The sequence below is a fragment of the Monopterus albus genome, unplaced genomic scaffold (assembly GCF_001952655.1).
Source record: "Monopterus albus unplaced genomic scaffold, M_albus_1.0 scaffold349.1, whole genome shotgun sequence".
Classification (NCBI taxonomy): domain Eukaryota; kingdom Metazoa; phylum Chordata; class Actinopteri; order Synbranchiformes; family Synbranchidae; genus Monopterus; species Monopterus albus.
Window position 1 is genome coordinate 297,394 of NW_018128229.1, and position 9,407 is coordinate 306,800.

Sequence of the window (9,407 nt, forward strand, 5' to 3'; positions counted from 1 at the left end):
TTCAGCAGTGAAGAGAATTGTGTCATTTGTTTGGGCGCGGATCCAGAAGTGTTTCAAATCCCAGCTGTTTAGTCCCTGTATAGTTTTCTTGGCCAACAGTCACAGCACAGTGTATTTATACACAGTCTACCAGTGTCTGGTTGGTGACTCTCTCTCTCTCTCTCTCTCTCTGCAGCTCCACAGCGTGCTGTGGGTGGGCGGAGCCAGCTGCCTGTACACACTCACCAGCTCCAGTCTTAGTAAGTGGGAGGTGGAGGACGTCTCGGAGCACCAGGTCTTGAGCTGGGACATCCACAGAGCTCTGACCGAGAGCATCGTCGACGCCATCTGGGTTAGTATGAGCGTACACGTGATTGTTGTATACTGTGCAGAGTAAGTCTGACTCCTCGTCGCACAGTTTCCCTTGACGCTGAGACACCGTGCTGGTGAAAGTGCTTTTTTGTTACTGAACCAAATCCACACATTATCTTTTCCGCTGGAAGCTGGCGGGCATGCTGAGCAGGTTCTCTGTTCAATTTCTTTACAACACGCAAAGCTTCAGTACTGTGCGTATGTATCATGGTCATACGTTCTGATATTTGTCTCCTGCCAGGGGTCAGAGAGCAACTACGATGAGATGAAGGACGGAGTGAATGTGGCGTACCTGGATATGAAGCTCGGCCAGTGAGTGTGTTTGTCCGTGTGCATTTAAACAGTTTATCTGTGCAATATATCCTGTTTTATACTTGAATATGAAAGGTCTTAAGTTGTCTGTCACATTTTAAGCTACAGTCTGCATTTTAAAAACTATCTGAATAACATCTTTCTGGTATAAATCGTCTGTAACTGAATGTGATGTACAGTGAACAGGAGGTAGAGGTCTACAGGTTATCCCTCTCATCCCCCGGCTGTGCCATGAAAATCACAGAGCATATTATAAACAAACAGTCATCAGTGCACTGCTCTCCACCTCATGCACATAGGGAACTTTTGATCACAGCCAGCGTTCAGTTTACTTTAACCACGTTACAGGGTTTTAGATGAAGCCAGAGAAATGCCAGATGCTGAATCTGTGGCCCATGCTGTGTTTTCAGAGCCGGCCTGGTGGTGCTGGCTGCAGCCTGGCACCCGTCAGACACCCCCTGCCTGGCCTACTTCTGCCTGGTGACCCTGCAGGACAACGGAGCCGCCATCTCTGACCACTTTACTGTGGAGGTCACCAAGTACAACACTCCGTTCCAGGTCAGTCCTGAAACTGAGTTTAGTGGATCTGATAAGGAACTAAAGGTCCGGAGGCTTGTTTTTCTGCTTCAGGTGGGAGTTTGTGAGAAGTTGTGCCTAAAACTGTAGAAATATCCAAAGTAATGAGTGTGAAATGTTGATTATCTGAAGAAATAAGCCTGGCTGTTGGCTCCAGAGATCCAGCCAGAGCTGTGGATGATTTTCCACTGAAGCTGCAGGAACAAAGTCCAGTGTTAAGGTCAATCAGCTCACACTGTGGCTGTGTGCTTAACGCCGCTTCATCAATACTGCTGAGGCTCCGTGTTTAGTGTCAGTCTGGGAGTCAGTGACAGCTGATGGAGGAGCAGACAGTTGTGGTTGTTAGGTTCATAATTTTCCATAGAAACAAACTAACTGGGCGTACAGGGTCTCCTGATTAAACCGATTAAATCCTCAGTTTCTCAGCAGCGATGCTCTGCCTCCTGAAGCACAAGCAACACGTTGCAGCAGAAAACGGCACAGCGTTAGTTTTTCATGCTAACCTTTGTCGTGTGAGGAGGCCGCTGTGTTTTCTGTGGACGGGTCGTCTCTCCACCTGTGGAGCTAACTGTTTGTTATCATATGTCTACAGAGTGAGGAGGCACTGCAGTCCATGCGGATGGTGTTGCCGCCGTTCCCCGGCTCCACCGCCTTCCTCTATGGGTGTTCGCCTGCACGATAGAAACCAGAAGGGGGGGGCTGCCTGATGAGAAAATCAGCTTTAACTCGCCTGGTGAGAAGTGGCCACTCTGTGTTTGGTTGGTGCCACAGTGTTCCTGGTTCATCTGGCTGTGGTCTCTCTAGTGCTGTCTGCACTGCAGCTGAAGCACCGTACAACCCTCAGTCAGCTCATAAGTAATACAGTTCAATAGGCTTTTATACTTTGGAGAATCATATAAGACTTGACTGAGCTTTAAGCAGTTAGTTTGCATTAATTAAACCACAAAGGAACATTGTGAGAAAACACAGTAATTATGTAAAAATAAATGGGGAAGGTTTTTGAGTCCAGCACATTTAACCATAAGACGAGTGTTTCAGGCATCAGAAGGTTTTAACACACGATCTGGGAAAAGCTTAAATGCACTTAGTTTCCTCAGAGGGCATTAAAGTTCTTGTATTTTATTTACCAAGGTCATAAATATATTTTCTTTCGTGCCACTGGCTTAGAAAATGCTTTAGTATGTGATTTTATAGAAACAGGCTTATATAACCATCATATAATTGTTACTGGGTTCATCCAAGTCCTCCTCTTTACCCAGACGGTGCTGTTGGATGTTCTGACAGAAAAGTCATGTTGTAATTGTCAATACATGAATCCACTTAATAAGTAACTCAACCTGTGAACTGCGTAGAACATATAAGTGAAAGTCAGTGGGGACGTCTGCACCAGTGTTCACACTGGCATGACTGGATTTAAATGTAGTGTGGCATTATATTGTCTTTACATTCTTTGACTTGGTGAACTCAGTGTTAACTGTTTTACTGGTCATTAAAAGAGTTTTTGAAGGCAGGAGTGTGGAGAAGCTTGGGAACTGATTGTTTAATACCTACTCGAGCGCTGTTGTTATTTATAGGAACCAAAGTAGAACAGTGACAGAGAAACCTAACACTGTCTGTGTTGACGTGTGCCTCTCTGTCCAGGTGACGGCGTACGAGGAGGAGGCTGCTGCGCCAACCTGCCCGTGTTTTTCTCCCAGAACAGCGGCCTGGTGGCGGTGGTGGCCAGGGAGAGTGCCTCCATCCTGCCGGAGACCGTGGAGGACTCCCTGTGCTCCTCGCTGGCTGCAGCTCCGGAGGTAAAACTCAAACTGGCCCCTGCTGAGACGGGATGTGTGGGAGCAGCCTGTAGACGAAGACTAAAAGACGACGTTTCTGCAGGTCTTACAAGGACTTCAGAAAGAATTCAGCCTCAGAAGGTTTTGAAAAGTCTGAAATTTCATGCAAGAATTCTGGCCTAGTGTAGAACGACGTGTGCTGCACTGCTCCCTCTTAAAGGAATTATTCTTTTTAATTGGTGAATGCATTTATCTGTGTTATGCTGTTTATGTGGGTCCTGGTTGCATCAACTTAATGAATTATCTCATTAGGAATTATTGTTATATACTGCAGAGACGTCATTCAGTGATTAGACTAGGCCATGTTGTACTGGATTTCCATGAAAGTATTCAATTGAGAAACCTGGAACAAAAAGGAAGATGACACTGGTTGTGATTGAATGGAAATGAGTTTGTAGTTTTGATTTTGTGTTTGAGGTTTCAGCCGTGGAGACTCCGACCAGAGCAGAGCCCGTAGCTCACGAGGACAAAACCAAATTCCTGAAGGCGGCCTTCCTGCAGTTCTGTCGGTACGTTAGCAGATCGCTCCCAGGTCCCGTTTAAAAAGTCAGTTTTAACTGAGAGAGCTGGTCCCTGGCATCAGTCACTGAACTAAAACCTCAAACATCTTGGTCTGCATCATATTATATGGAGCCACTGGGCTGTTTCTACCACTTGGACTTCTGATGATCGTCCTTGTACAGAGAAAACTATTGATATGTTGTGCAGGTATCTGACATCTTTAACCATTGGTGCTTAAAAAAACAGTTATGACTTAGGATTTAGAAAACAGGGATCTAGTCCCTGTGACACTGTAGTTAAAGATCATCCTCTCTCCTTTGTCAGTAACGACCTGGTGGGTGCTCAGACGGTCACAGACGAGCTGTTTCCCGCTGACGACGACGGGGACGAGGGAGCCGAGCTGGACGGCGTGGTGATGCAAATCAACCTGGACCTGGTGGACGACTACCCAGCCTCCGACCCCCGCTGGGCCGAGTCTGTCCCCGAAGGTGAGGAGGGGAAATGGGGAGCAACAGACCATGTATCCACTGGTTCTTAAAAAATCCAGAACTCAAATAGAAGGCTGCCTGGTCAGCGTTTCTCTACGGAGTTAAATTATGACACAGTGTGTACGTTAACCATAAACACACGAGATGATCACACTGTGGGGTTCACGGGAAATCCTCAGATTACAAATAACCTTTTTTGCAAGTAATTGTTCCACATTTATTTAGTAAAGGTGAAGTATTTTGTCTGTGTGAAGACACATCACACGTTCTGAATGGTGACATTTTACCGCTGTGTACGAACACGATTCTTTGCTGTGCGCATCCTGTAACACTGAAGATTATGAAAGTGTTTAAACTGACACTGCTTTGTACTTTCTCAGTCTTTCTTTTATACAAACGTTTCCATGTCTGTCCATCCAGAGAGCACTGGCTTTCCTCTCACCTCCCTCATCATCCTCCACCAGCTGGAAGACAAGATGAAGGCCCACGGCTGCTTCATGGACTTCCTGCTCCAGGTACACACACAACCTCTACACCACCCAGTGCTCTGGGTGACCTTGGTGGAATTTATAAAGAACAGAAAAGTAGAATCAGCCATGAACACGTTCCTCATCAGGTGGGTCTGCTGGACCGGCTAGGCCAGGTGACTGTGCGCTCATCTCCCATGGCAACACGCCTGCTGCTGTGTGAGCACGCTGAGAAGCTGCAGGCAGCCATGGCGCTGAAGAACCACCACTCCAAACACACTGAGCTGGTGAACCGGGCCATCTCCGCCACGCTACAGAGGAACAACACCGCCGTGCCGCCCAGCCTCACTCCCGCTGATGTCTTCTTCAGAGAGGTTTGTGTCCGAATGCGCCCTGTTGTCATTTATGTCGTGCGCACGTTGCCTGACTGTTTCTGCTCTCACAGGTGTCTCAGATCTCCTCGGTGTTTGAGTGTCTGCTGGAGGAGGAGGAGCGCAGTCTGAAGGAGAACCCGGTCGACTCTGTGCAGTGGGCCGAGGTGGTTGTCACCGTCAACAGCATCATCAAGGTGAAGACATGGAAGACAGCAGACCGTCAGTTACACAACAATATCTACGTTTGGAGCATAGAAGTACATGTGTTAGAATACCAAAGAAAACACCGTGCACTTTGACAGATTAGACGAGCTGTGATCTTCACAGTTTAGTGCCCTTTAACCCCATAACATCGGGCGGACTCCCTTTGGTGATGCCACAGTTTGTCTTCTTGAGTCGGCCACATGCAGTAACTCTGTCGTTTCTTCCACAGTGAATCACCAGGGTTGCTAACCTGCAAGTCACACTTTAAATAAACACCTAATTTAATCGTGTGAAACATTTGACTGACTTGTACCGTGTGTGTGTGTGTGTGTGTGTGTGTGTGTGTGTGTGTGTGCAGGACATGCTCCAGGCTGCTGGCCAGCACAGAGAAGGCCTCCATGTACAGAGCTGCTGAAAACGCTGCTGCAGAGCCTGAGTACATCCCATGGACAGGTAACACAGCACACTGTTGGCTGCACGTGAGGCCAGACGCCGTTACAACTGACTTACAGTTTAACTTTACTTGGGTCCTGATTCCAAAGTCTGAGTGGACACGAAATCCAAAGTGTCTGCAGAGGAGGTGGGACCACGTGCACTCCTGAAAATGACTCTCCTGTTTAGAAATTAGCATGTGCATGTGTTGGATTTTTAAGGTTAGACCACCATGAATGGACAATCTTAGTTTTGAGTTTATCCTTCTCTCCCACCCAATCTTTTGCTCCTCCAGCATCGGGAGGTGTTGGCGGCGTTCGCACCGTCATCTGTCGCCAGCACGAGATCATCCTGCGTTCGGTGTACCCCCATGCCGACTCAGAGCTGCGTAGCATCCTGTGTGAGCAGTTGGTGGCGCTGTTGGACATCTACTTGCGGAGCTATGTGGCTCAGCTGACCTCCGTGCAGCGGCAGAGTCCCCCGGGGGCCCAACAGGAGCGCTACAACAGTCTGGAGATGGAGTACAGCCAGCGCCGCTCTGAGCTGCTGGCACCACTGTGTAAGTTGAGGATGAGTCTAATAATAGACCGGTTACAGGAAACATGTCACTCTGTGTCAACCTGAGGATTCAAACTGGCGTTTCTGTGGAGGGAGGTAACAGAAACCCGATTTAGACACTGTCAGTTCTGTAATTGTTAAAACCTCACTGTAACTCGGAGAAGTTCGTCTTTAAATAAAGCAGATGAGGAGTAAGACGAGGTGTAGCGTATGAGGGTAGATTGTCCCACTTTCCATCCAACGAGTCTGTGACATGTTGCAGTGGAGCTGGGCCAGTACCAGTGGCTGGCAACGCTGGCTGAGAAGTACTGTGACTTCGACATCCTGGTCCAGATGTGTGAGCAGACCGACAACCACAGCCGCCTGCAGCACTACATGACCAAGTTCGCAGACCAGGTACTCGGGGCCACACACACAGTCGGGTCTGGTGCACATAAACTGTAGTTCATTGTTAAATGAGATCCAGCCTGTGTCTTGGTGTGTAGTGAGCATTAAAACATCATATGACTCTCAGGTGGTCTTGAATTGTCCAGGACACAAATTACAAGCAGTGGCTACTGAGCCTGGTGACTTCTCAGGTGGATTTCTTCATTTGTGTGCTTTGTTGATCACTGAAGGTGACATTGTCTCCGATGTTTTCTGATCGGCTGCTGTGGCCCTCAAACTCATCAAGGTGATACCGGTCTGTTGTTTGAGCCTCTGACTTCCTCTTTGTTGCACGTGTCACTTCCCGCTGCAGAACTTTGCCGACTTCCTCTTTCGTTGGTACATGGAGAAAGGGAAGAGGGGGAAGCTGCTGTCCCAGCCGGCCGCGCAGCACCAGCAGCTGGCCAGCTTCCTGCAGGCTCACCAGCACCTGAGCTGGCTGCACCACATCCACGTGCACGACTACCACAGCGTACGACGCACACAACACACGCAGACACTCATGCGCACACATGGTTTGTTTTGTGCTTCGGTACAAACCCACAACCACACCTCACTAAAGAAGACACAGTCTCACATACAACTTGTCTTTCATTTGTTTCCTCAGTCTGTCACTTTGACTCCTAGTCTTTTTTCCTCCCCTTTGCCCGTCAGGCCTCCTTTCATCCTATCCTCTCTCCTCCTTTCCTTTTCCTCTCCTTCCTTCCTTACACTTCTCTGCAGCTTTCTTAGTGAAGATAAAAGGAATAAACACTCTTCTTTCCTTGTTCCTTCTTTCATCCTATTTCCCTCCATTCATCCTATTTCTTTAGTTTTTTCCTTCCTTCCTTCCTTTAGCTTCCCCTAAATCTGTCCTAGTGAAGATAAAGGGAAGAAATAAAACATGGCCTCCTGCTGTGTTCTTTCTTTGTCCCTGCTCTCTTTCATGTCTTCTCTTTCTTTTTCCTTTGTCTTTCCTCATTTGGTCTTCTCTTCCTGTAATTCTTCCTTCCTTTGTTCATCTTTCGTTCCATGCTAACATTTAACTTCCTTTCAGTGTTTCTCTTCTCTTCCCATTTGTTTTCCCCCTTTGTTGTTTCCTTTCTATCTTCTTTCATGTCCCCTTTTATTCCCTTTGTTCCTTCCTTTCTTCCATCCTTTTGTCTTCTTTACTTTCTTTACCTTTGTTTATTCCTTCTTTCATTTTCACCTGTCTTCATACAAACACATCCTCCCATCTACAGCTGTTACCAGATTCACTTCTTTAACACTTAAATGTCTTTAAACTCCCACAGTGTCAGAAATAACCCACACAAACACTGGTGTGTATTTCCTTCCTTCCTTCCTTCCTTCCTTCCCACTCTGTTTCCTGTTACTCACATCTGTCACAGTGCGGTAAAGAGACAACAGGCAGGATTACATTGTCTTTGCTGTTTCATACTCTCACATACAGCTGCTACAGTGTAGTATAGATGAAATGCTCACAAACTTGGTTTCCTTCCTGTTTCAGCAGCATCAAACCTAATGCTCACAACAAGCAGAGCAAGTACACTGTCTCTCTGTTGAACGCACACACACTTTCTGCAGCTTCCTTCCTGTTTGCGGTTAACAAGCATGCACAGGAAACTACACACACACACACACAGAAAAACGTCCTTATTTAACCTTGTGACTGAAGCAGAAGTGTTCACAGTCCTGGTTTTAAACAGTTATACTTTTGACTTTATTTCTGTGATAGAAAATGAAACCTGCTTGGCTGCAGTCGAACACGTCACACTGACCAACGTCTTCTGCAGGTTTAGAGCTCGACAGTGTACAGAGGTGGTAAACGTTTTGGTGCATTACACCTCACTGAAGCTATCCTCTGTTCTGCCTGAGGGATGATCATGCATAGTACCTGTAGCCTTTGGTTTCCATAGAAACATAACCAGTAGCTGTAACCCACATTCATTAATATCCCACCAAAACCTAGAACTGTGCAAACAGCTGCTTTCACACACTGTGCAGCTGCTTCCCTCAGTTTTCAGTCTGATGTTGTTGATGTTGTGTCTGCAGGCCCACAGGACGCTGTACAGCCAGGCCAACGCAGAGACGCGCTACTTTGTGAAGAAGAAGACGCTGTTGGCTCTCAGTAAGCTGACGGCGCTGGTGTCCAACCTGCCGGAGGGCGAGCTCAACAAACAAGTGGATGGTAAAAACACAACCTAAGGCATAAAATCAAAGAGAATCCAGTGAATCAGGTGGATTCACCTCAAACGTTAAACCTGAATCGGTGCTGGTGGCTCAAAGGAGGAGGCCGGAGAACAAGCCACTTCTGATCGTCATCGATCTTTATTTAGTCAGGGGAAAAACCAGTTGAGAGCAGGCTCACATTCTCAGTGGTGACAAATCAAATATTAGTATTAACAGAAATCCAATGTCACAGTCACACCTTAAAAAGCATAAACTATATGAATGGACACATAAATCGGCCTAAGTCAGGTTTTGATGCTGATCTGGATCCAGAAATGTTTTAAAGGATTCGTCACCACTGTGACATAGGGGCCATTTTACATCAAACATACACAGCGCTGTGTGACCAGGCTCCTCCCTGTCATTTATCTGTCCAATCAGACATCGTGGAGCGGGAGCGCTTCCTGCTGCATCAGGAGACTCTGCCTCGGCAGCTGCTGGAGGAGAAACAGCTGAACCTCGACACCATGCCTCTGCTCAGCGCTCACAACCTCATACAGGTGAAGACGCATGCACGCTCGTATGTACACTCAGTGGTCAGTTTATTAGGAACACCCAGCTCAAACTGAGTCAGTCAGTAAACCCTCCTTCATGTAGGTGATGATGTTTAGTTTGTGTTCAGTCTGTTTCACAGAGTTTGTGATCGCTGTGGAGGCTGCAGTTTGTGTTTCT

General features: G+C 47.2%; 1 protein-coding gene across 1 annotated transcript in view; it reads left to right on the forward strand.

Moving 5' to 3' along the window:
- nup133 (nucleoporin 133) overlaps positions 1 to 9,407 on the forward strand; it is a 14,970-nt gene that overhangs the window by 3,631 nt on the left and 1,932 nt on the right. The window contains 18 exon segments of the mRNA XM_020625223.1: positions 176 to 331; positions 593 to 663; positions 1,074 to 1,221; positions 1,832 to 1,898; positions 1,901 to 1,972; positions 2,881 to 3,035; positions 3,492 to 3,583; positions 3,900 to 4,063; positions 4,484 to 4,578; positions 4,680 to 4,904; positions 4,976 to 5,098; positions 5,467 to 5,501; positions 5,503 to 5,561; positions 5,836 to 6,099; positions 6,361 to 6,494; positions 6,838 to 6,996; positions 8,559 to 8,694; positions 9,117 to 9,235. Coding sequence (XP_020480879.1) covers positions 176 to 331; positions 593 to 663; positions 1,074 to 1,221; positions 1,832 to 1,898; positions 1,901 to 1,972; positions 2,881 to 3,035; positions 3,492 to 3,583; positions 3,900 to 4,063; positions 4,484 to 4,578; positions 4,680 to 4,904; positions 4,976 to 5,098; positions 5,467 to 5,501; positions 5,503 to 5,561; positions 5,836 to 6,099; positions 6,361 to 6,494; positions 6,838 to 6,996; positions 8,559 to 8,694; positions 9,117 to 9,235 — 2,274 coding nt within the window.